A 25017-nucleotide genomic window follows, 5' to 3' on the forward strand; every position below is an offset into this window, starting at 1 on the left:
AGTAGCCCCGGGTCAGACGGTCTCACTTATAGATATCTTATGCAGATTTTACGGCATCCTCTTTACCAAGACTTGGCATTACAAGTTTACAACAATGCTCTGTCTCAACCTGTGTTCCCTTCTACTTGGCTTGATACATGCGTCGTCCTTTTACCGAAAAAGGATGACTTAAGATTGCTCAAAAATTGGAGACCTATTACTTTAATTAATTGTGATGCCAAGACCTTTACCCGCTTGCTTAACTCTCGCCTAGGCTCGATAGTGGGCTCTCTTATCTCCCCATGGTAGAGTGGTTTTATGAAGAATCGCTTCATCGCTGATAATGGAACTCTAGTTAATATCGCAATTGAACAAGTTTCCATAAGAAGCTCTGAAGAGGTTGATTTGCTCTGTGATCAAGAGAAGGCATACGATCGGGTCCATCCCCTTTATCTGAACACAGTTTTACAAAGGTTTCGATTTTCTTCCACTTTTATTAATGCAATTGACAAGTTGTTTTATTCCACTACTATGCGTTTGAATGTCAATGGGTTTATTTCTCCAGGATTCAGACTCGGTCGCGATTTAAGGCAAGGGGATCCCATTAGTCCTTTATTATTCAATCTAGTGCTGGAACCTTTTATTCGCTCCATTTTATTTGGTGGAAGAATTCATGGCTTTGATGGTCCTTCACCATCCCTAAGAGCACTTTCTGCACCAGTGCAAGGCCCTTCAACTCTTTCTCCGCTTAAGTCATTGGCTTATGCAGATGATCTTTGTGTTTTTCTTCGGAATCAGGAAGATTTACGAGCCTTTCAGGAGCTTGTACGACTGTACAATCTTGCTTCGAATTCAAAAATGGATGACGACAAAACTATTGCTTTCTCGCTTTCTGGACAACCGTCTCCTAGCTGGCGCACAATTCTTTTCACTGCAGACATCAGTCAGTAGCATGATCGCACCTCTGACGAGCCTCTGAAGTATTTGGGCTACCCGATAATCCACTCTCATTCGCAACGTCAGGTTTTCTTGTCTGATCTGGTTGCTAGGCTTAAGCGTAGCTGCGATATGCACAAATGTCGCAACTTGTCTGTACGTGGACGCGCGACCGTGTTGAATACACTTCTTCTCTCCAAAATATGACACGTGTTACGAATTACTTGGATTCCTAAGAAAAATTTGGATAAAATTACCTCCATCGGCCGCCAATTTGTTCAACATCATCAACTTCCCTATATCAGCTACAATGTGTTGCTTCAACCTACACAACGCGGTGGCCGTGGTCTTCTCGATCCTGCAATTCAACAAAGCCTTCTCGCATATCGATGGCTCACCTCGTTTCTGTTGTCTGAGGCTCCTTCAGCCATTGTGGCTACATGGATGTCTGCCCATATCTTAAGCACAGCTCCTTTTACTCTACCAGACGGTCGTTTGCCTTTCTTCTTCCCTTCCTTACGGCAGGGTCTATTGCATCCTTCTCGTCCCAGCCTTTGTTCGCTATGGTTCCACGCTTTTGACATTCTACCTGGTTTACAGAAGCATAAGCTTTCCTTGGGGACAGATATGTCACAACCCACTCCAATCTCAGCGTCTGTCTCTATGGTATTACCCCTCTCTGAGGTTATTGATTGGTCTTCTGAGGGTCCTTTGTTGCTCAAGCGCTCCTCCTACTCAAATATTCAGGTGCATCTCGTCTAATGCTGCCTTCTCAAATTGGCTTACATGATGGTACTTTGGGTCAAACCACCATCGATGATACAATTCTGCCGTTGGTTACCCCATTAGTCGATCGTCAGGCCCAGCTAATCCAGCCTTCTCACATGCGAAAGCTTATTCGTAAAGCATCCCTTTCACAGGCTAAAGAGCCCTCAGTCGCACTAGGTAATTCAATCAGGTTTTGGAAATCTTTTTGGCGCATGGATGTCCCTTTGCCGGCTCGAAACGTTTGGTTTCGCTTGATTTATGGTAAGCCACCTGCCGCTTCCAATCTACACAAGATCATTCCCTCTTTCTCTCCTTTCTGCCGTCTGTGCAATCGGGATTCGCCTTCAGGAACCACTTGTCATTTCTTAATTGACTGTAGAAAAAAGTATCTCGCTTGGAAGCTCATTTGGGCCCACTTCTTCCCTTTGTCTCCATGGTCACGTCTTGCACTACTGCAGGCAACCTTACATCTAAATTTCCCTCAACAGAATTCAGTGCAATCTCTTGATTCCTCTAGTATCTTTGAATGCAGCTTGTTGATGATATGGAAAGCACACTGGCGTTTTATTTTTGATTCTACGCCCTTCGTACCTACCCTGGTGCTTCAAGAAGCTATTCGAGTGGTGCAGTCGTTAGCTCCTCCAACGACTGACAACCTCAATTCTTCATAGTTAGTGTAGTATATTGATTTTATTTCCTTTTTTTACTTTATTTTCTTGTATTTCGATTTTCCTAGTTCACCACTGCCTTTGGTACGTGGCTTATAAATAAATAGAATTTGGCTTTTATGCCCCTACAAAAAAAAAGATTATTGTTCAACAACCAGCCCACGTTGCATGAAGAAGGCTACTGATTTGATTAGTACGAATCCTTTTAGCTGCTCTTCCTCATAATTCTCCTCCTTTTTCCTTTCTCTCTCTCTTTCATTACCATAGAAACGAATATATTCAAAAGAGAAGTGATAATGGATTTAAGTAATTTTCAGCTCGTTGAAACCATGAATGATATGAAATGCTGAGAAGCTTCTCTAATAATGATCAGCAATACTCTCAGAAACAATCCAATAGTACGAATAACTATGACCAGTTTCAGCAGGATATCACTTTCTTATTTCAATCTAATACACCAACCGCCTCTTCTCCTCACGTAAGTTTATTCCTTAGCTATCATCATGCTTCAAAAAATCATCTGGCCAATCATTCATCCCCTCATTACAGAGTAATATCTCACCAAATTTCGGATTGTTATGAACAAGGAATATTAAGCAGCATGTCTTTATAAACGTTGATAAAATTTATACCAAAGAAAAGATTCATAAGATATGCTCACGCCCCTCATTTCTCCAGCCATGACTCCTTCTTTTAGTTATCAATTACAACAGCAGCCATAACAACAGCAACAGCAACAAAATAATAAATCAATCAATTTTGGTAACTTGGATTTTTCTTCCTTGTCTTTCCCGCAATGCTCCCTCAATCAGATGGCTCTCAACAGTAAAAGCCTCGGTTTATGTCTGCAAATCAGATACGAGAGCAATACGAGCAGCTAGAACAAGCGAAATTATTAATCACTCAAAAATTGTCCAAACTACAAAAAAAGTAAGCTACCATACAATAAAACAATATGCAAATTGAAAGGAGAGGCGAATAAAAGTGCTATTTACTTTACCCTTGAGAATATAAATACGATTTATGTCATACTCGACAGTCAAAGGCACCAGAAATATCACTGTCTGACTGTCATTGCTTTGGTGGAAGATCATGATTTTATCCTCAAAGTCATATTTGTTATTATCTTTAATGCTCTTACCACTCAAAACCTTCTTCAGATCCTCCATATTTGTCATCAATCTGGCATAATTGATGCATACTAGGCTGGCATCCTATTGCCTATTACTCAGAAATTAAACAAGATGTATAAAAACGACCTTTACCCAAATGCGCCGACAATTATATCAAAAACTCATAGAGACACAATTAAGCCTATATCACTTCATGTATTGAATACCCATCGTTAGTTATCTAAAGACGATAGTGTGTAGTACACATTAGGGTTAGCAAACTTAATATTTTCATTGGTCAAAAACAACAGTCAAATCATCCTCCCGCTCTTTCTCTTTGAAGCCCAAGCGGCAATAAAGAATGACCATATTTTCCTTTTTTATTTAGAACAACGCCAACAAATACAATTAAATAAAGGAGAAAGTATGCGATAGAATGAAGACATTGACATTCAACAAGATCTGTCTACTTGCCTTTTTGCTTCGAGCGTGTTTGCTTGTCTATGGTGAATTCCAAGATGCCTACATGACTGTCAAATATACAGATATAGATTATGTTGTCTTTACTGATGCAGCACGTTTCATCACTCAGGGACAATCGCCTTATGCGCGTGAAACCTATCGATACACCCCCTTACTTGCCATCCTACTGACGCCCAATATTTATCTTTTTCGATCTTTTGGCAAATGTCTCTTTGTAGCTGCTGATCTCATTGTAGGCTACTTGATTCACCGCATCCTTCTTCTTCGAGGTATGCCTTCCAAACGCGCACTCTTCTTTGACGAGCTTTGGTTACTGAATCCTATCGTTGCTAATATTTCAACTCGCGGAAATGCCGAAAGTTTGCTCGGCTGCATGGTCCTTGGTACACTCTATCTCATGCTCCAAAAAAGGACACACTTTTATGGCGCCTGTGCCCTCTTTGGCCTCTCGGTTCATTTCAAGATATACCCAGTTATCTATGCCATTCCTCTCTTGGCCTTACTGGATGAGCACGATACAGTGCCTTTGCCTCGTATCATGCAAGAGTACCAAGTCATAAGGTATCGATGCATGTATGCGCTCAGGCAAATGCCAAACCCACTCTTCACCTTCCTCCACCATCTTCTCTCCTTCCTTTCACCCATTCGTATCCTCTTTGCCATTACTAGCGCAGGTACCTTCTTCATCCTGACTGGTCTCATGTATCAAAGGTAAAGACTACTTTTTTATGACAAAATGACCTTGTTAACAATCTATTTTTTTGTCTGGTATAGATACGGGCACGAGTTCTTGGAACACACTTATCTCTACCATGTCACCAGAGAAGATCACCGTCATAACTTTTCGATTTGGTTTTATCCTCTTTATTTAGGTATAGATCATAAGAGTCCATGGATGGGATTGATTGCGTTTATACCACAGTTAACACTTGTCACTGCTATTGGTATCGCGTTTGGAAAAGATATTTTCTTTGCATGTTTCCTTCAAACCTTTTTGTTTGTCACATATAACAAAGTGATTACATCTCAGGTAAACAAAAAGGAAAAGAATAGATAAATATATATAACAGATTGTATAGTACTTTATGTGGTATATTTGCTTATTTCCACTTATTTTACCATCTACCAAGATTCATTTGAAATGGAAAGGAATTATTCTATCAGCTGCATGGATAGCAGGACAGGTATATATAACATATGTTTATATAGAAGCAGCAGTCTGAACTCATATATTTACACATCTGTTATTCAAAAGGCTATTTGGTTAAACTATGCATATCAACTTGAATTCTTGGCTCAGCACACATTCTTTCAACTGTGGCTGTCAGGAAGCTTATTTTTCATAATCAACGCTTGGGTCATGACTGAACTCATTATGAATCATCAATATGAAACAATATTTAATACGAGTGATAAGGTGCGATGGGTTTGGGGAATGGGTGATCCAGGATCCAAGCGGCTTTAGCTTTATTTTTTTAATTTAGATAAATCTACTCTAACAGGAGGACTTGTTATACTCTTGGCCCATTTGACGAGATCTACTTTTTCTGTTGCAGCAGAGATTAAATATTCATGATTCTACAAAAAAAAAAAAAAGACGTCAAAACTCGATCATTTTCTATATGTTATCTCTTTTTACCATCAAATCATTGGGGGTTGCTCGTAATTTGACATCTTTTGTTAAGCTATAAAATATAAAATGAGTAAAGCATAACATGTATATCTGAATATATAATACCATTTAGCAACAAAGTCCGTCAGATCCTGTGGATATTTGTTAGGTGGGAATGTAGGCACAGGTTCATGTACAATGTGTTGAAGCAATTCAAATATAGATAGAGGTGTACCTTCAGGTGGAAATGGAAATCTTCCTAAAGCCAACTCCATAAGAGTAATACCCAAGGACCATACATCTGATTTGACAGAATAAGGTGAACCCATGATACGCTCAGGCTATAAAAATAATAAGACAATGTTTTTCATATACATAGTATATTGATCACCATACACTCATATATGAACTTGTACCAACAAACGTATCAGCTACTGAATTGATCAGCTGTCCAGAGACACCAAAATCACAGAGCTTGATTTGTCCTTGTGAATTAACCAATACATTCGAAGGCTTCAAATCTTATGTCTATAATGAGTATGTATCTCTCTTTCTTTTTGTTTGTTTTACCTCTATGAATAATACGATGTTCATCATAAAGATAGATCAAACCATCCACAATCTAAAACAGTCAGCTCAAGCTTACACTATGAAGAAGAAATGACTTACAGCGTAGCCTACTTTCTTCAGTACGTCTAATGGAAAAGGACCATGTTTTTTATAAATTTGATCGAGCGAACTAAAGAATAGATGAGTATGATATCCTTTTTTGTATATATAATATGTATATTATTTACCCAGCATCCATGTATTCCATACAAATCGAAATATCCCCTCCATTCATAAAAGCACCATAAAAACTAACAATGTGTTTTGAATTACAGTCATGCATAAACTGTAATTCTCGCATAATCTGCTTTCGTACATTCATATTGGCATCTATGTGAACAATCTAGTGTATTTTATTATTATTATTAGAGACTTGTTAAAATAAGATGGTAGCTTTACCTTTTTGGCCATCACAGTATTTGTTCTCACATGTAATACTTTACTAACGGTCCCGCCGTTCCCTCTTCCTAATTCGTCAATGGTTTGAAAATCTTCTGGACGTAGATCCAATCGTAGTTCAAGACCAATTTCTAATTCACTTAATTGTTCATATAATTGACTGTAATCAGATACATCTGTATTTGTTCCTATAGTTGATCCTTTTTCTGCTGTACTAGCGGTTGATGGTTCAGATGAAGAATTGACGACAACAGGTGAATTCTGTAGTGTCAAGTTTTTGAAGTTTCTTTTCTTTCTTAAAGGCATTTTTGATAACATTTTACTTTTTATAAAGAGAAAAATAATATAAAGTCAATAGCAGAAAAAAAAAAAAAAAAAAAAAAAAAAAAAAAGGAGAGGAGAGATAAAAAAGAGGCACAGAGGAAAGAACTGAAGAGTGGAAGTTACAAAGGTCCGTTTTCCTATGACACAAAAAATAACTTCAAGCCCAGACTATTAAGCTTCAAATTCAGACACTTCTTTTGCCTTTTTTGGATAGATCAGAATTAAAATGTAGGGTGGCATTATGATTGGCCGGCTGCCAAATCAAGTCAACTCTTTGGCCATTGATTTTACATGATTCGTTTACAGCATTTTAACAAAAAGGCTTTGCAATAATTCAAGTTGCATATTTTAATTAACTAAAAGACTAATGAAAAATAATGTACTATTCGTTTTATACTTGGCGAGGTATTAAGCAATGCACTGCCGTTATGGACAGCGCATTAAATCCAGGAGCACCGTTAGTCCTTTAAAGGTCTTGATTTGTAAACAAAGATGTGGTATATGTTTTATACGCTGATAATGTTCACCATAGATCTGTAATGCATGAAGGTTGCCTTTGATACTTTTATTACTGGCTCGTTCCTCGGCAAACACGATACTACAGCCTAGTAACGTGAATGCAAAAGTGGCATTATACTGACGCGGTTTTGTCCTTGAACTGACATTCTATAGCGTTTGTGCGAGCGAATATGTCTTACAAGAGCCGATGTGACTGTGTCAGGAGTGACAGTTGAACTAAATGCTGCTTACAGCATGATTTCCAGACAGGGTTGCTTGAGAAGACTTCTGTTGTTGTCTTTCATCTATCCAATGCAAAGCGGGGCAGTTTGGAAATCCTTTCCTGTATGCCCTAGAGTCCAAAGAACGAAGGCGGGAAAACCGCGAGATATAGGCAGCAAGGTCTGATCTGGGCTTGCCTCTGGATCTACTTTCAACATCAACATACTCCACTATTTTTCTTGGCCTGCACCCAGACCTAGCAGCGACGCCATCTTTTTCTTGTTGATCTTCGATACGATGTTTGCGTCATGATATCGCCACTCAATCTCTTCATGTGTAGCAAGTACAATAAGCCGAGTTGCTTTCCAAACTCATGCCACAGGCGGAGCAGTTGGCTGGGATTCGAGTGGTAGCGTTGTTCACTATTATTATTATATTCTAATTTTATTTTCAAGAATTGTATACGAATGAAAGCCTCTGCTACTACACTGCAAATGGAAAGAAAGCTAGTGCATAGGTGCGATGTTTGACACGAAAGATAAGTCGAATCATGCGACATTACATATTTTCCGGCGTACTGACTGATTAATTAATATCTCATATAGCCACTTTTGGCATCGATTACTGCTTGTCGTCGATTGTGCATATTTTCAACTAATGTCTTTTTAATCATATTGCAGTGCAACCTTCAATTGATTATTTCGAAATTCATTTCCATGACGCGCTGTTCAATGACCCACGATAAATATTTAGTTGAATTTATATCAGGACTTTTTGAACGGACCAATACTCAAAACCACTTTCCCCTAATTTGATGGGTTTCCCTTCCACCGTTGTAACGTAAACGTTGATATGGTAACTGAAGCTATCTTCTTAAAAAGTCCACATTCTCCTTCTCTACAAGTCTTTGTACCAAAGGATAGAAGTGCTGGACCGAAATGTTGCTGCATGTGTCTTCATTAATGGGCACTATCAATGACGAACATCTGTTCGAAGCCAGTCCAAAATCGTATCATCATAACCTTTATACTTTCTGGTTGAAATTATATGGACTCTTCTTTTTGATAATTCTTATTCTGTCATCACTAGCCTTGGATAGAGAAGCGTGACTTATTGGACCATATAATGCATCTTCGCCTATTCATCGCCCAGTTGATGTGCTGTTTTAGCTCCAACGGATATCTCTCTCTCTTCGCATGTTCTTATTTAAGCATTGGTTCAAGAACAGTAAGGTAATAGTCAGAAACCGCTCTTTTTTAAGCAGTTAAATATAATAGCACGACAAACAAGAATGTCAGTTGTGGTCAATCTCAGATCGTCATAGGACAAGAACGGACTCTGCAGACACTATCTAGCAAAGTCATTTAAAAAACTCTTTTGTCATGTTTATACTGTGTTGTAAAATTAGTTTGAATTTACAAGATAGAACGATCTGAATAATACTTCTCTTTGATATATTGATATAAATCACAACAGGTCCTGAGATGACATGATTAATAACAATCTCAGGACCATCCTAAATGTCATTCGCTGTGACCGTACCATTACAATTTCAGGTGACTTTTTCGTTATTATTTTACATTCCGAATAGCGCATTTTGTAACATAAAACGGCATTCTCTCTTCCTTTCTTTCTTTCTTTCTTCCCTTTTTTTCTTTTTTCCTCTCTTTCCTTTCCCCCCCTTTTTTTTGTTTTGTTTTGTTCTTCTCTTTCTCCTTTTTAACAAATTTATACCCTTTTTTTCATATACATTTCATATTTTATAAACATTTATTTAATCATGCAAGAAGAAAGTTCAAATGGACTTTTTACGACATCCATTCAAATAACACAAGTTCATCCTAAAGAATGTGATTTGAATGATCAGGTAAACAAAAAAGCTGATATGAGAAACAAACATCAACTCATTAGTCTATATATAAGCTATGTTATCCATTATACCAGCGTTCACGTAAACGGTCTGTGTCTAATACAACAACAACAACAGAAACAACAAGTTCCTCTGAACATAACAAAAGACCTAGACTGAATAAACAAAACGCATTATGGAAGTTACCAAATATGCTAGAGACATTTGAATCATTTCCACCTTCATTTCAAACCGACTTTATATTACAACTCTTGAAGAAGTCAAGCAAGAGTACACTTCAATTGGTTAATGCATGGATGACACCTGCCATGAAACAAGACTTTATATCCAATTTACCACTCGAGATATCACGACGCATCCTCAGTTACCTTGATGCCTTTTCACTTAGTAGGGCATCCTGTGTATGTAAAAAGTGGAAAAATATTATTGATCATGATGATACGTCATGGATGAACCTGCTCTTACGAGACGGCTATACGCTCATTGATCCTATCACAAAGACTCGACAAGCATATAAAGTAGCTTATAGTCGATACAAAGTGCTCTATGCCAGACATCATACATTAAAGCAGAACTGGAAGAAAGGAAGAGCAGAGAGGAAGAGTTTCGAGGGCGTTGAAAAGTTTGTTGTGACCTGTTTACAGTTTGATGACGAAAAGATTGTGTACGGCGCAGATAATGCTCACGTTAGCATCTATGATACCGAGACAGGCAAAAAGAGAATGACACTAAATGGCCATGGAGGAGGTGTGTGGGCACTTCAGTATGTGGGTAACACACTAGTGACTGGCTCAACTGATCGTACTGTTCGAGTCTGGGATATGGAAACTGGTAAATGCACCCATATTTTCACAGGCCATACTTCAACCATTCGATGTTTACTTGTTACAAAACCTACGGACGACTGTCCGGCTATGATTGTCGCCGGTTCTCGTGACTCTACACTGCGTGTGTGGAGGTTACCTGACCCTAAGGATGAAGCGGGTCATTATTATGGCGAGGGTGTAAACCCTTACTTTGTTCATACCTTGATGGGACATAGAGATTCGGTTCGCGCCGTTGCGTCGCATGAACATATGATTGTCAGCGGCAGCTACGATAATACGGTCCGTGTATGGGATATTCGAACAGGTCGATTGGTTCATGTGTTGGAAGGACACCTTCAGAGAGTGTATTCAGTAGTGATTGATCCTGATAGAAATCGATGTATGAGTGGAAGTATGGACTATCAGGTTCGTATCTGGGATCTCAATACAGGAGAATGTCTCAAACGTCTCGAAGGGCATTCTCATCTGGTGGGTCTGTTGGGACTGACGAATCAGTATCTTGTATCTGCAGCCGCTGATACAATGCTCAGAGTGTGGTCACCTGAAACAGGAGTATGTCAGCATGCATTATCTGGTCACGGCAGTTCGATAACATGTTTCCAACATGATGATGAAAAGGTGATTTCTGGTTCAGAAGGCGGATTAAAGATGTGGGATATCAAGACAGGCAAGTTCGTCAGAGATTTGATTACAGATGTAGAATGTGTCTGGAGAGTAGCCTTTGATGAACGACGATGTATTGCAGCTGTATTAAGGTAAATAATTTGGCATCATTTTCACTTGTGTACTTACTGTAACAGTAGGCAAAATGTAACTTATTTTAAAATACTAGACTTTGGTGTTTACAATTTATAACTACCTTTCTTTTTTTTTTCTTCCATCCCATCTCTTTTTGATTGGATAACCGCATCTCTTTTTTATAATTAAACCCTTTTTTATGCATTAAAGAAAGAAAACAGAAATATAAATGTTTGTTGCATTGAGTTGTATGTGAAAGAAGAAGTGTTTTTTGGTTCCTTTAAAAATATGAACAAAAAGCACTTCCGATGGTATCCCAACCCCAAAAGAAAGGAACTGCGGTGTTGGCTCATAATAAATGAGGAATTGTTTATCTTTCTTAATTTCTGAAAAGTATTTATACATCTACAGAGAGACATCTAAACTGTCCCTTATCAAAGAAAGAAGTCAGTTTATTACAAATATGAATGCTTTCCAAGGAAGAAAGCCATATCCTCATACCGAAGAAAAGGCATAAGAAATAGCTTTCCAGTAAGACAAAAAAAGAGTAAGGTCAGCACCGTCGCTAAGGGCCGTGGTAGTTTGACGGTCCGAAACAAGGTCACTTGAGCGGTAACAGCAATGCCATGCACCATAAAGAAGCAAAACTGCTCAAACGTCATTTGCCTATTAACGATGGTCATAATAATCTCATGCATAGAGGCACTGAAGTAAAACACATACAGTCGCTTGTTGACACCTCGATCGTTAGCTGTATACAGGTATTTGATAAACAAGTTTCGAACAATTGAATTCCAACGACGGCTCCAGAAATCTTTGGGACTTGCATACACCGAAATGATTAATTAAAGATATTCCTTATTGTTGTTGTTATTGTTTACCTCGTAGCCAAGAATGGCTTATCAAATGGTTCTAGCAGGTCGATGCCACAAGCAGTTTGAATAACAGAAAGAGAAACTGTGCTTGCGTTCATTAAAAGATAGCCTTTAAATCCCATTAGAAAAGTATAGTACACGCTTGAAATAGAGTACCATGGATACTGAAAGAGTGTCTGCGGAACTTCTGGTAGCAGTGGATTGATCACATAGCGACAAATCGCCAGCCCGAAAAGAATACGCAATAGTCTTTGAACACCCCGGCGACGAATCTGATCTCCTTGTGGGTCAGTGGCCATACATTCGATAAAAGCTGTTTTAAACCAGGCTGTCAATGTCAATGTTCGCTTGTATTTTTCAGCTACATATACACCCGCAGATGTAATCAACCAAGGAACAGCTGTATAAAAAGTAGTCCATCCTTTTGTACGAGGTGCGACCACAATTGGCATGAGGATATGAAAGGTGGCAAGCCACAATTTATATTTATGATAGGGTATTGATGTACAACAACAGATGAAATAGTCTATAAGAATGCATCCAATATAAATACAAGCAAGTGCGAGATGGTTTAAATGAAATATAGGCCCAGGTATAGGAATATGGATGTAGGGAGCCATAGAGGCTGCGATGACCATCCTTGTAATTAAAAGGTAAAGAAAAGAACCATTTCAATCTCAGCCAACGTTTACTTTTAATGCTCAGCAGCATGAGCTTCTTTTTTAATAAAAAAAAAAAACAAAAAGGGAAAGGGGTATATGCACAAAGGGATCATCAGTTTACAGTTTGTAAAGTTCTATAGAACTCAGTAACGCGAGGATGAGCCATAACCTTGGCAGGATCAAAGTTAAGGATCTGCAGTCTTTCAAGAGATGTTGCACGCGATAAAGCAACATAGGCTTGTCCTTTTTCAAACACCTTTCCTAAATCCACCTTAACACGATCTAAAGTCTGTCCTTGACTTTTATGTATACTGATAGCCCAGGCCAGCATTAATGGAATCTGTGAACGAGAGGCAAGCACTTTACCACCAGGCAGTTCAAATGACCACTTTTCATATTCTAACACCAACTCTCTTCCGCTCGAGAACCGAACGACTGGATAGGGCGTCTTCATGTCAAGCTTTCCGTCATTTGTAGAGTCAATGTAACTATCCTTTTGACGCTGTGGTGTACGTAATGACTGCACTGTCGCATACTTTCTGTATTCTCCTCGACCAACAAAGCCGACGACAACACCCAATGAACCATTGACTAGGTCACCATCAATATTTTTCAGGAGCATGACTTGAGCATGCATCTTTAGCTGTATTACCTCAGGTGCTAGACACTGTGATACTTTGTTTTTATCTCCCTGATCGATTGCTTTGAACTCAACCGTATCTCCACGGAGCGCTTCAAGACGCAATCGGTTGGAGGTTTCCACTTGGTTTCGTAAAGGGTATCTAATATGAACAGTTAAATATAATTCATACAAGAAAAAGAAAAAGAAAAAAAAAAAAACTTACAGCTCAGTGGGCTCAATTTCATCATTGCCTGCTGGTTTGCGAGAAAGTGATTTGAATATCCTAATAGCTTCATCAGATAAATGTCCCACACGCATCTCATTCAATATCTTCACAAACGCTACAAAGGAGAAGGTCAGTCTTTTCTTTTAAAAAGATCATTCGTACCTTCATCCTTTTGTCTAAACACTTGTGTTAGCATGACAGTTTGCTTAATTACTGTTGACCAAGAATTAGCCTCAAAGGCAAACCTGGTTAGTCGGTTCGGATTGACAGGAGGTAACTGGAAAAAGTCACCACAAGCAATAACTTGGATGCCACCAAAGGGCAAAGTTGACTGACGAAGACGTCTTGCGATTTCTTCCAATTTATCAAACAGTTCTGCATCTACCATAGAGACTTTTATAAAGATTAGAATGGATGTCTTTTTATGTAGCAGAGAGAGAGCCTTACTTTCATCAATAATCAATACATCTGTCTTCTTCCATCGCTCGTAGGCTCTTCTGTTGTCATACTTGATTTTATCGACTAATATATCTACTCTATCATTTCCTATGCCAATGCCACCAAAGCTACAGGCGCATGAGCATATTTATTTAAAATGATATCTATGTTTTCTACCTGTGTAAAGTACAGCCATTGATATTACAGGCTGCAATACCTGTGGATGCTGTCACAGCCAAACCCGCTCCGTACCGTATACTCATTTCGTCAATAATGGCTCTCAGCAGGACGGATTTACCTGTACCTGCACTTCCTGTAAAGAACAAGCTCTTCTTATCGTGCAAGACCATTTCCAAAACACGCTGCTGTTCTGAGGACAATGTGGGTCTATACTCTACTGATGCTATAGATTGAGATAGTGCAGGGCTTTTGGATGTAACGCGACTGCCTTTAGTTCTTGACCAATTGTTTTCGGATATCTTGTTGGGTAAAATACGTCTTTTGTTAAAATAAGGCGGATCATTCTCGCCATCATCTTTTGGTGCTGTATAAAGTGAGATATTTGGTCTTTTCAAATCTGAGGTGTTTGTTGAGCTGTAAGGCGCATAGTTTGAGCTGTACGGTTTCACATCGTTAGGGCCAACCCAGTCGTATCTTACTGACGCTGTCTGTCGTCTGACTGGTATAACCTTATCCAGTGGCATAACAACAGATGGCGTAGAAGTGCTCTCTTGGCTGGATCGGAGGGGTCCTCGTCTGCTGTCGATAGGTGCCCACGCTTTTCGATTGTATTTACTTGTGTTCTTCATGCCTTCACTATACTCTGTCGAATGAAAGGAGCCCTGGCTGCTGGTTGGTGAATCGTCTGTGGTGAGGTCGACCCACTGCTTGTCACTGTCAGTACTTGTTGTCAAGTCAATAGTTTGATGTTGAAGTGTATTGGATTTTGTTGTTGTAAAGGAAGAAGTGATGATGCACGATTTGGTAGATTCAATCCTTTGAACTGTTGTTGATTGACGCGCAATAACAGAAGAGAGTGGCTCTGACTTTTTTGGCTCACTGGTCTTCTTAAAGTAATTGAATAACGTGTTGCCATTGTTATTTTTCTTTCGATCTGTTGACTTCTTCATGATTGAAATTGATGTTAAAAAGTGGACAATCCATTTAACCAAGACCTATTGAATAAAATAAATAGTCACATTAGAGGTCACTCAAAGAGCGCGCGTTAAACGCGATGAAATGATTTTTTATAATGGCCGCACTGGGCGTACAAAGAAATAAAAAGAGGTAGACGTGAAAGAGAAGGAGACTGGCCATACAGCTTCGTCAGTCTCTTTGTGATATTTATTCTTTGAGTGATCTCAAGAAGTATTATAGAATAAATATGGCAGTAATGATGATAATCGTGGAAACAACGATGACAACAATGATAGTGGTAATGACAACAACAGTGGTAACAGAATAGCAATGGTGATGGTAATAGCTACAGTGATACATACCGTCAACTGACAACGGCTTACCATAAAATAAACTGCCCATAAGCAAATGAAACTTTAGCCAAGGCGATGTCACCGGTGAGTATCAATAGGGCCATCTTATTTATATTGATCACTATTCTCTCAACCATCCTGAGGCTTTTATGGTCCACACATTAACAGCACGTTATTCAAAACACTCATTCCCCCCTTTTTTTTATTTTTATCAAAAGCGTCACACAAGTGTCCATTGCTCAAATAATCTAGACATACCACTATGCAACGTATCGCTCAAAGGTAATTTAAAGAAATCACTATACACAAAATGGAAATACGCTCTAAATATGTTTACATGACACAAGAAATTGTAGTTGATCATAAAGTTCTGCCTCGCTGTCAGATTCATATAATAAGCTCAAATGTAAGGAAAGGCGTGTAAACCGATATCAAATTTCTACTTGAAAAGCTTTGGTGTTGGTATCTAGGCTTCTTGACTCACTGATATTAAAAACCATATATGCCTGTCAATGATCCATTCATAGACTGGAAGCGTACCTTTTTTGAAGCTGATACTACTTTTTCAAAATTATAGGATAAAATCTTGTTGAAAGTATGTTTCAAGGACATGGTCTAGATCTACAAAAAAAAAAAAAAAAAAAAAATCAGTCGAGCCGCACAGGATGTAACCAATACATCCTCAATGCATGATCAAATAAAGCAGCAAAGAAACGGAGATTTACATCCACGCGACAATTGGTTTCAATGTCCTCACAGACATTTTATTTTTAGACACGCATTGTTCTTTTGCATAAAGTCAACCACATACTTTATATAGTCAAGGATTTCTATTGGCTAAAAAGCTGTAAATTAAAAGAAACTGTAATCTGAAGCATAAAGGTTACTATGATATCTTTAAACCTACACTAAACTTTTTGCATTAAGGAATGATATTGTAGTTACTCTCATATGTCTACAGTCAGGGAGAGCAAAAATGTGCATATATAGACACTCTTTTGAACTTTATGCCTCATGCTTCTCCTTCCTGCAGCCATGGTCTGATTTTTTGATAAAGTTTCAAGGAGTCAAACCTTTTTATTAAAAGACAGAAAAAAAAAGCAAACATGACCTGACATCCTAAACAGTCCAGACTTGTTCCATAGACTCTTGCATAAGTAGATAAACTTTATTCTCCTGCTCAATTGACACTGGTTTCATGGGATCAACTAGATCTAATGTGGGCTGAGGTATGACAGGAGGTGGAGGCGGCTGAGGCATAACAGATGTAGGAGGTAACATGGCAGATTGGGTCTGTGGCTGATAGCTAGAGAGATAATGAACGCCTGGACCCATATTAAGCTGTGTTCTACCAAAGGATAATCTTAATTTAGCTCCTCCCAGATGTGATCCATTCAATTCTGCGATAGCTCGTTCTGCTGAGACACGTTTTTCGTATTGAATGAATGCGATATTCTTTAATGGAATAATCTTTACGGCTATAATACTTCCATAAGCACCAAAGTAAGCACGCAGTTCTTCTTCAGTGATCGTATTGTTCAATCCACCTACGAATACAGTCGTAATTTCCTCAGGACCATTGACCACAGTACCCATCTCAAACTTTGCTCGTGGCCTAGCAACGGATACACGGATACGAGATGCGCCAACATAAACACCTTGCATTTCTTCTAGACTCCGTTGTTGTTCACCCTCATCAAAAAACTTGACAAACCCAAATCCACGAGAGAAACCTGTTGCAGGGTCGACCATCACCTTGGCTGAGGCGGCAGATTTGTATCTACTTTGAAAAGCTGCCAAGAGAATATTATCGTCCACATCAGCGCCCAAGTCACCCACGAATATACAGTAATCTCCCAAAAAGTTTGCCATCAGCGTAGGTCTAATGAATGTGAGCAATAAGTTGCTTGTTTAAAAAGATTTACCTTTGAGGTAGAGGCATACCGTTGCCATCTCTATTCGACCAGTTTAATTTAAAGATTTTATTCGTGTTTGGAATCTGTGTACCATTAAACGAAATCAAAGACTTGCTTGCTGCTTCGTGAGTTGTAAAGTCAATAAAGGCATAAGTCCCACCATATTTATCAATACTGATACGACAAGTCACTTCTTGACCCATACTCCACCATAACTGCCGTAAATAATTGTCGTCCATCCAAGGATCTAATTCACCCATCCTTTTGACATGAGTTTTCATATTTTATATTTTCTCGTGTAATTACCATAATGTACGCGTCGGTGGTCCTTCAAAAAAAGTATTATTATTTGTTGTTGTTGTTGTAGTAGTAGGAGGAGGAAGGGTAGGAGTCGTGTTATTTGTTGTTGTAGAAGGAGAAGTAAGGGTAGGGGTAGCTACTATTGAATTGGTGTTTGTGGCACTATTGGACGTATAAGAATAAGCCATGAAAAAAAAAAATACAATTAAAACCGATCGATACAACCAAAATGGCTTTGCATTAAAAATTCAAGCTTATTGGTGCTTTTAAATTCAGCTGTTACCAAGGTATCGGAAACGTACAAAGCTGTCTTAAAATTAGATATTTCCTAATTTGGAAAATATAACGAATTCGATAAAATTAACAAGGTTTTTGAAAGGTTCGAAAGAGGTGAATTGGATTTAAAAGAAGGAGAAGAAGGAAAATAAAAGAAAAATAGAAATTGGATTCTATTTTAAGGAGAAGGGGGGAGGGACAAGATGCCCCAAAAAGAATAAGCATATAAAAAGTACAATAGACCGAGTTAAAAAGAGGGGATTGGCTGTATAGAATGACATGATTATTGCAGGAACCAATAAGATTAACATCCTTATTCCCCCCTTTTTTTCACTTTGACACATTCTAAAATGACCTTCCCGCTGTTTCCTTTTATGTAACAATAGCCTGTTCAACATTGCAGATTATAACTCTATTATAACTCTATTATTGTTTATTATCGATCGATATGTATTTTTATGAATCCTTTTGTCTGAGACTTAAATAGATCAATTCACATAAAGGCATAAAAATTCTTTATTGTCAAACCTTAAAGCCGACGATCCCATTTTTTTTTTTAGTATTAAAAAGCCATTCTGACCCATTAAAGCCCCATTCCCTTCCTCCTCTTTCTCTCTCTCTCTTTTTTCTTTTCTTTTTTTTGTATTTTCTTAAATGTCAAAAAAGAAATTTACTGAATACCAGTTTATTGATGTCAATGATCCTGAAAGATTTAAAAAAATTAAAGTTATCAGAGCTTGTGATTTTTGCAGAAAACGCAAATCAAAGTAATCCAATTACAACTATTTTGATCTATTATATACTAACTTCTTTCATTAGATGCGATTTAGCTGTGCCTGGTGCAGGCATGTGCTCAAACTGTAAAAAGGCAAATATCAATTGCGTATTCTCTCCTTCAGATATAAGATCAAAAAGACAATTATTTACACAAGATCCTCTCCAACGATTCTATCAGCACTACCTTAAACAACGTCCTAATCTTGCTGTCGATAAAAAGGGCCAATGCACTTTTGAGAAGAGCGTTAGTAGCGTCTATTCTCATGTTACCATGACAACGAGTGAAGATCATATTTCTACTCAAATGGAAAGTGAGCTATTTGACGCTTACTTTGCCTTTGTTCATCCATTTTACCCAGTTCTTGACAGGTATGAGACGATGCAAGCCATTAAGCGCCAACCGTCTAACCTACCACCTGCTTTGAAATCCACCATCTTAGCTCTTGCTCTTCGCTTTTATTTGCCATCAAGTACACATGCTGTCGCAGGATCCTACTATCAGCACGCTATTACTCAATTTGATCATGCAGTCTGTCTTTCAAATATTCAAACTTTGTTGCTCATGTACAAATATCAGGAAGTTGTTACACCTGTTGGAACTCCGCTTTCGATGTCTGCCATTAGTCATTTGAAAACAGCTAAACTCATGATGGATCAGCTCGTGGCAGATATCACAGTACCTTGGACATTTGAAAACGAGCTCATCTGTCGAGCATCCTGGGTTTGGTATATCAATGTTGCCTTTTCGAATCTCGCTGATACCCGTTTCAAGGACATGCTTCAGTTTGCGATCCCTCCTACCCGCTTGCCCTCTCTTACTGAAACAGAACAGTACGACAAGACAAGCTTGAACATTATCTGTAACTTTTTGCATCTTATCAGCCTAGCCATCATCTATGCTCAAACCATTTGCTTCATATCGAGTCACTCCTCGCTCTTTTACAATGCAGACTGCCCAGAGATTGCCGCATTTGCGAACCAATTGGAAGCGTGGCATAAGGCCCTACCGAACCATCTTTTCATCTCTCTCTCAGTCAATCCTGTTCCTCTCTATACCACACATGATTCAAACAACGCAATGATCAATGATCAGTCCAAAACGGAGGCTTTTGCTGCTTACCTCGGTCTCATCCGTGACAGTCTCGAGCTTCTGATCGCTGTTCACACCCGCCCGTTTACTGCGTCCAAAGTCGCTCTTAATCTGGCCTCAAGAGCATACAGTCTGACTCTCGGTGACGTTCATCCCGCCAATTACTCTCGTCTAGCTGCAATACAAGGAAGTCGTTTAATTGTCTACGGCTTGACGCTTGCTCTTCAAGTCCTACAATACGATACACAAGAAACAACCAGGATAGGGCCTATCGAGAGCATGGCCATCGATATCTTCAACACCATCTCGGTATCTTCCAAACTAACAGTTGGCATTCAGTCGCTCAAGGAAGAAGAAATAGCTCGAAAGTCTCTGAGAGATGACGACTATGCTATCTCTGATGACACACTCTATTGCGATACAGGCTTTCCGTTACCAACACAGCTTCCTCCTCTACATAGCAAACCCTTCTATCCCACAAGCACTCCTTCCTTTGAAAGATCATTGTCTTCGTCATCATCATCGGGTATTAGCCCGGTTCAGGAGCATCACCACTCATGGACAAGCTATCAATGGGAAAATGGTAATTACAATGTAGACCAACAAGACCATTTCCAACACGATTCCAAAACCATGCTTTCTCAAGGGACGGGCGCACCTCTCACGCCTAGAGAGGAATTCATAACACCAACCGTGGTAGATGACTACCTTCAGCCAAGACAAAAGGACACGAGCATTCTGGTAGCTCCTATGCCTTTTGATATAATCAATCCTTCTTTCGAATTGTTCCCTCTAAAGAGCTGTAGACATCAGCAGAAATACATCTAGGCTCTTTTTCCCCCTATTTTTCTTCTATGATTATATTTATGCCAATCTATTTACCCCCTTTATCACCCTTTAATGTTTTTATATGTATATTGTTGTTGCACTGTGTATATAAGGCATTTTTTTATATGTAAACATAAAATTATACGTTAATATGTAGATATATATCCAAATATGTCCTATTTGTCTTTATGCGGATTTATGTGTTTTTTTTTTTTATATTATTGAATAAAGAAATGCTACTATGGTTTTTTAAAGTTTGGAAGCTTGAATATAACTCAAATTATCACGACGATGAAGTATATCAAATACCAGTTTCTATTTTAAAGAATGAGTTATGTACTAAGAAAGTGACGTAACTTACGGTTAATTGTGCGCGTTGAGCTTCGTCATGATTAATTGGGTTCTTTTGTACTGCTTCCCACAAGGCTTCATATGCACGGCCATCATATCTGCCAAGAGCAGAGTTAAGTTGACGATCAGAGAATCCAAAGGCATCTGTGAGAGGTATAGCATCCTTGGCAATAGAAAGTATAGTCTGGTGATATGCCTGCTTGATTGTGATCAATTCTAATGGAGAAACTGTGCTAGTGGCTAGGAAAGTGGCAGAGGTAGCTAAATGATGCAAGCAAAACTATATATATATATATATAAACAATTAGCAGGGCGGCTATAATAAAAACATCTGTCTTACGAGATCGGTTAAGCGCTTCAACACATCGCCCAAGGGAGTCGGTTTGGCTTGTTGAGCTTTTTGAATCATTGAATGGGCGACAAGGTACTCTGCATGTGCGAAGTTAATGTCCCAGCACTCGACACTGACTTCAGACCAAGACAGGCCTGCCTGTAATTGCTGAGCCAACTGACGGACCAGCCTTGCAGATCTCGCCTTGAACAAAGCCAACTGAACATTAGGGTCCAACAGCTGCTCATGGCTCTTGATGGGCAATAACTTTACATCTTCCTTTACGTACGCTGCGGTGCTGTAGACTTGTTTCTGACTGGTTAACTGCTTGAGCAGGAATCGAGCTACCTGTTGTGATAAGACATAGTTATCTCCTTCATAAGTATTAGAAGGCACGAAGGTGGCAAACATATCTGCTACACCGCTAAAGATGGAATAGCCGTGTCCTCCCATAGCTTTGCGGCATTCCTCAATACCGTCCGTCGATCGACGCGTACCCCAACTCTTGAGCGCACAGGATGTCGCGTGCACCTCGGGCAACGACTGGGCCTCGCCTATCTCCAATTGTTTGGTCAATGCTTCAAATTGGCCGTACAAGTCCTTGCTTGTGATATAAATGCCATATGCGATAGAAATCAATGGCATCAAACGGTGTTGCACAGACGAATACTCGATCACTGGAGTTTCGAGGTTGGGTCCAAATTGACGGCGCACCGTACAGTAGCGTGTCGTGATTGTCGCAGCCTTGGCCAACTTGAGCCCAGCGTCCGCAAAAATATCGACACGAAGCTTGACCATACCACCATACGAAAGCTTATCATGAACAGGAGCCACATACTTGCCTTGCCGTGTTACTTGAGCAAACTTCATCAACATGTTGTCTCGCGGGATTCGAACATGGTCAAAGATGGCAACTATATACATGGGTTAATTTTAGACTCTTTGAAGAGTCCGCATCACCTACATCCGTTATCCATCGTCGCAAATCCTCCATAAGCCTTGGGACCTATATCACCTACAGTTATGCCAGGAAGTGGTTTGTGATCTATAGGTGATCGAATGGGAACAATAAACAGGTGAGGTCCATAAGATTTATTGGCAATCACAAGTTGAGCCTATAATTCGGGTTACATTTTCAAAAGTAATGTCAACCTGCTTATGGTCCTACTTGTACTACAGCATGGGTGCTCACAACACCTAGTCCACCGATCCACCATTTTGCAGCCTAAAAGGAAATATGAGCAACATTCACATGTTTTTCTCCGTTTTATAACTTGCTGTTAAGTCTGGAGTATGAATAATGAATTCCTCTGTCTTTTCATCAAATAAAGCAACTGTCTTTAGTCCTGCCACGTTCGATCCATGACTGTTTCCAAAAAGAAGGTAAACCAAACAAAGCAAAAAAAAAAAAAGGGAAAACTAACCTTAATTCAGTTTGTGCATAACACCCAATGATTGCAAGTCGTTTTGCTGGATCATACCATTTTTTAATCTGTTCTGGTGTACCTTGTGCTTGGATAACAGACATGAAAGCAGAATAGTGCAGAGAAAGCTGAAGTAACAGAAAATGTTACAAAAAAGGAAAGGTGTCTCTATGGTTACTTACAGGGTTGAGCATATCAACATATAACACCAAGGCACTAAACTCTTGCTGACTTAAATGATGCTCTTCTTCTAATTCAATCAATCGTTTTGCCATCTTTAATGAATGGGCCAATTGCTACAAGCAAATACATTAGTCCCCCTCTTTTATAATTACTTTCTTGGTTTACTTCGGCCCTATTTTTAAAATGCATAGGAAACTTGTCAAATACAGGTTCACTTTCTGCAATCTTTTTCGCTTTTTGGTTTGCATCATATGAATTATTTAACAGTAACTTGTTCATGTCTTGAATTCTAAAGGAAGCACTTTGACGTGCTTTCTCCACATCAATCGACATTTGCTTCAAGTAAAGATTATTATCCGTCATGAAAAATATAAAGTAAAGAAAGAAAGAAAGAAAAAGTTTATTTTTTCCCCTCTCCTTGTTTTGTGTTTTCACATAGTTACATAATGCATCAAGTGGATGTAGTAATTTTATGAGTGACTGTCCACTGGTAGTAATACAATAATGCTATCGTGGGTTGTCCGACAACACAAAACACAATCCTGCAAGAAAAAAGAAATGAGAGAAAAGTCATATAATAATAAACTGAGATTACCAAAAGATAGTATTGCCTAATGCTGTTCCTTTTCCTCTCCATTTTTCCAAAGGACGCGTAATGGCGATCAGGGGAATCTGACCAAGCATACCCCAAAAGGCAAATCCGGTGATCGAGTGAGTAGGGATACCTACTAAGAATTCATGCAAGACGGCCGAGACAAAAAAGACAATAAATTGACAGAGGGCTGGGGGCATACCGAGCTGAACTGAGGGTATATAGACATGACGCTTGAAAAAAAGATAAACTGGACGATTCCATAATCGCCAGTAAGTAGCCAAGTTGCCCGAGTTCCACCAGGCGAGATAAAACGTACGATCACCAAACCGCAATACTTCACTCAGGGCATTCAAAAAAGCATGAAAGAGAGCATAAAACATCAGCAGCCAGATGACCACAGCAGTTGTTGACAGTTTCAAGACACGCTCAACGATGGTTACAAAGTTCATGTTCTCGAGGGCTTGAATCGAGTTGGCCAAGGTTGGTTTGGCGTATTGCTCGGTCAGGACATACATCATGACCAAGCAAGTGACGAATTCACCTACACGTTTCAGAAAGAAGGTTGTTCGGAATGTTGGTGTTCGAGGATAAGATACTTGGTAACACAGCGTAGGCGCAAAGTAAAAATAGAGCAAATTTTTCACATTCACGTTGTTTGGGTAACTCTCTTCGTAAAAGTCAATGGTCTTGCTCTGAAGATAAGCTTGACGTAATTCGCGATTGACGAGAACAAAGGATGTGAGTTTTAGAAATGTGATAAGGCAAATAAATATGACGGCTGAACCAACTATATATGGATGTATTACAGATGAGATAAAAGACACATGAAATAGAATGTTATTACCTAATGGATGATAGATGCGAGTATAGACGAGATAAGAGGGGAATGTAAGCAAGAATACCAAATGGGATATATGAGTGATAGCCAAGACCCTTTCATAAAGAGCCAATTTCTTTATGAATTCAGGTTTATCATCCTTTGCTAATAAAGCAAGTTTCCCCATAGCAGATTCTATAATGTATGAAATAAAAATGCTTAGAGGAACACATAACCAAGCAAAAAAAAAGAAGAAGTAATCCTTGATAGGTATATAGCTGTGTGGTAATCGAATCAATAGACCATATTTCATCCAATTTTCAATGATTAATCGAATGTTACTTGCACCCAGCACAAGCACTGATAACAATGTGAGCTTTATACAAATCAAACCATTATAACTTACTGCCTAATCTTAAAAAGCCACTATAGTTCTCTGGGGGAGCTTCCTTGGATAAGACAGATGCCTTTGTGACAGTATGAATGGGTAATACATGTGAAAAGCCTTCATACTGTTTATCTTTTTCTTCCTTTATAGGCTCTGATTCTTTTTTATGTGTCAAGCGTAAATCTCTTCTTTGTCTTGGCTCTGATTGATCATCTTCACTATCTGTCAATACCTTTAGAGGTCTTCTTCTGACAGTAGTCATTGTTATTATTAAAAAAAGTTGTCAAAGAGAAAGAAAAAGAGATGAAAATAGTAATTGAAACACAGTAAAATAACATTAAGGGTAGATCACATGTAAACATGTATTTTTTAAACAACAAACA

The 25017-nt window shown here is 38.9% G+C and overlaps 9 protein-coding genes across 9 annotated transcripts; 3 read left to right on the plus strand and 6 right to left on the minus strand.

The window, feature by feature from the left end:
* Nucleotides 1-3899: 3899 nt before the first annotated feature.
* RHIMIDRAFT_238998 (GPI mannosyltransferase 1) lies at nt 3900-5411 on the plus strand (the record flags this gene model as incomplete). Its single annotated transcript, XM_023609082.1, has 4 exons — nt 3900-4657; nt 4721-4976; nt 5026-5130; nt 5202-5411. 4 exons carry the CDS (start codon nt 3900-3902, stop codon nt 5409-5411), a joined length of 1329 nt encoding a protein of 442 aa, XP_023464561.1.
* On the minus strand, nt 5198-6924 carry RHIMIDRAFT_26251 (Pkinase-domain-containing protein). Its single transcript, XM_023611610.1, has 8 exons — nt 6567-6924; nt 6356-6510; nt 6228-6297; nt 6129-6180; nt 5955-6079; nt 5685-5899; nt 5586-5631; nt 5198-5524 (listed from the first exon to the last, which is right to left on the minus strand). Exons 1-8 carry the CDS (start codon nt 6882-6884, stop codon nt 5414-5416), a joined length of 1092 nt encoding a protein of 363 aa, XP_023464562.1. The 5' UTR covers nt 6885-6924; the 3' UTR covers nt 5198-5413.
* A 2466-nt stretch (nt 6925-9390) lies between these two features.
* Nucleotides 9391-11162, plus strand: RHIMIDRAFT_239000 (WD40 repeat-like protein; the record flags this gene model as incomplete). Its single annotated transcript, XM_023609083.1, has 3 exons — nt 9391-9477; nt 9534-11062; nt 11111-11162. 3 exons carry the CDS (start codon nt 9391-9393, stop codon nt 11160-11162), a joined length of 1668 nt encoding a protein of 555 aa, XP_023464563.1.
* Nucleotides 11163-11275: 113 nt separating this feature from the next.
* RHIMIDRAFT_26310 (uncharacterized protein) lies at nt 11276-13027 on the minus strand. Its single transcript, XM_023611645.1, has 2 exons — nt 11927-13027; nt 11276-11867 (listed from the first exon to the last, which is right to left on the minus strand). Exons 1-2 carry the CDS (start codon nt 12556-12558, stop codon nt 11501-11503), a joined length of 999 nt encoding a protein of 332 aa, XP_023464564.1. The 5' UTR covers nt 12559-13027; the 3' UTR covers nt 11276-11500.
* Nucleotides 13028-13903: 876 nt separating this feature from the next.
* Nucleotides 13904-15155, minus strand: RHIMIDRAFT_26289 (uncharacterized protein). The gene has a single exon (XM_023611633.1). It carries the CDS (start codon nt 14996-14998, stop codon nt 14042-14044), a length of 957 nt encoding a protein of 318 aa, XP_023464565.1. The 5' UTR covers nt 14999-15155; the 3' UTR covers nt 13904-14041.
* A 1098-nt stretch (nt 15156-16253) lies between these two features.
* On the minus strand, nt 16254-18044 carry RHIMIDRAFT_258055 (uncharacterized protein). Its single transcript, XM_023611319.1, has 3 exons — nt 17581-18044; nt 17284-17535; nt 16254-17240 (listed from the first exon to the last, which is right to left on the minus strand). Exons 1-3 carry the CDS (start codon nt 17760-17762, stop codon nt 16478-16480), a joined length of 1197 nt encoding a protein of 398 aa, XP_023464566.1. The 5' UTR covers nt 17763-18044; the 3' UTR covers nt 16254-16477.
* Nucleotides 18045-18504: 460 nt separating this feature from the next.
* On the plus strand, nt 18505-20545 carry RHIMIDRAFT_239003 (uncharacterized protein; the record flags this gene model as incomplete). Its single annotated transcript, XM_023609084.1, has 2 exons — nt 18505-18617; nt 18670-20545. 2 exons carry the CDS (start codon nt 18505-18507, stop codon nt 20543-20545), a joined length of 1989 nt encoding a protein of 662 aa, XP_023464567.1.
* Nucleotides 20546-20700: 155 nt separating this feature from the next.
* On the minus strand, nt 20701-23311 carry RHIMIDRAFT_26376 (acyl-CoA oxidase). Its single transcript, XM_023611698.1, has 9 exons — nt 23000-23311; nt 22834-22947; nt 22652-22779; nt 22506-22593; nt 22396-22452; nt 22192-22342; nt 21237-22141; nt 20907-21176; nt 20701-20860 (listed from the first exon to the last, which is right to left on the minus strand). Exons 1-9 carry the CDS (start codon nt 23195-23197, stop codon nt 20795-20797), a joined length of 1977 nt encoding a protein of 658 aa, XP_023464568.1. The 5' UTR covers nt 23198-23311; the 3' UTR covers nt 20701-20794.
* On the minus strand, nt 23286-24896 carry RHIMIDRAFT_204501 (uncharacterized protein; the record flags this gene model as incomplete). The annotated part of the gene is made up of 4 exons (XM_023606764.1): nt 23286-23376; nt 23430-24216; nt 24274-24606; nt 24653-24896. The coding sequence occupies 4 exons, from the start codon at nt 24894-24896 to the stop codon at nt 23286-23288; spliced, it is 1455 nt and encodes a 484-aa protein (XP_023464569.1).
* Between the last annotated feature and the right edge of the window lie 121 nt (nt 24897-25017).

Source organism: Rhizopus microsporus (genome assembly GCF_002708625.1).
Source record: "Rhizopus microsporus ATCC 52813 unplaced genomic scaffold scaffold_12, whole genome shotgun sequence".
NCBI classification, from domain to species: Eukaryota; Fungi; Mucoromycota; class Mucoromycetes; order Mucorales; family Rhizopodaceae; genus Rhizopus; species Rhizopus microsporus.

Coding starts and splice junctions, on each gene's coding strand:
- RHIMIDRAFT_26251 (XM_023611610.1), bottom strand. CDS start 6,884: ATGTTATCAAAAATGCCTTTAAGAAAGAAAAGAAACTTCAAAAACTTG. Junction 6,181..6,227: donor TGAAGAAAGTAGGCTACGCT/GTAAGTCATTTC, acceptor TGACTGTTTTAG/ATTGTGGATGGTTTGATCTA. Junction 5,900..5,954: donor GTACAAGTTCATATATGAGT/GTATGGTGATCA, acceptor TTATTTTTATAG/CCTGAGCGTATCATGGGTTC.
- RHIMIDRAFT_26310 (XM_023611645.1), bottom strand. CDS start 12,558: ATGGTCATCGCAGCCTCTATGGCTCCCTACATCCATATTCCTATACCT. Junction 11,868..11,926: donor AAGCCATTCTTGGCTACGAG/GTAAACAATAAC, acceptor GGTGTATGCAAG/TCCCAAAGATTTCTGGAGCC.
- RHIMIDRAFT_26289 (XM_023611633.1), bottom strand. CDS start 14,998: ATGAAGAAGTCAACAGATCGAAAGAAAAATAACAATGGCAACACGTTA.
- RHIMIDRAFT_258055 (XM_023611319.1), bottom strand. CDS start 17,762: ATGGCTTATTCTTATACGTCCAATAGTGCCACAAACACCAATTCAATA. Junction 17,536..17,580: donor CCACCGACGCGTACATTATG/GTAATTACACGA, acceptor TCATGTCAAAAG/GATGGGTGAATTAGATCCTT. Junction 17,241..17,283: donor GGTATGCCTCTACCTCAAAG/GTAAATCTTTTT, acceptor CACATTCATTAG/ACCTACGCTGATGGCAAACT.
- RHIMIDRAFT_26376 (XM_023611698.1), bottom strand. CDS start 23,197: ATGACGGATAATAATCTTTACTTGAAGCAAATGTCGATTGATGTGGAG. Junction 22,594..22,651: donor TATGCACAAACTGAATTAAG/GTTAGTTTTCCC, acceptor TTTTGGAAACAG/TCATGGATCGAACGTGGCAG. Junction 21,177..21,236: donor TGAAGCGCTTAACCGATCTC/GTAAGACAGATG, acceptor ATATATATATAG/TTTTGCTTGCATCATTTAGC.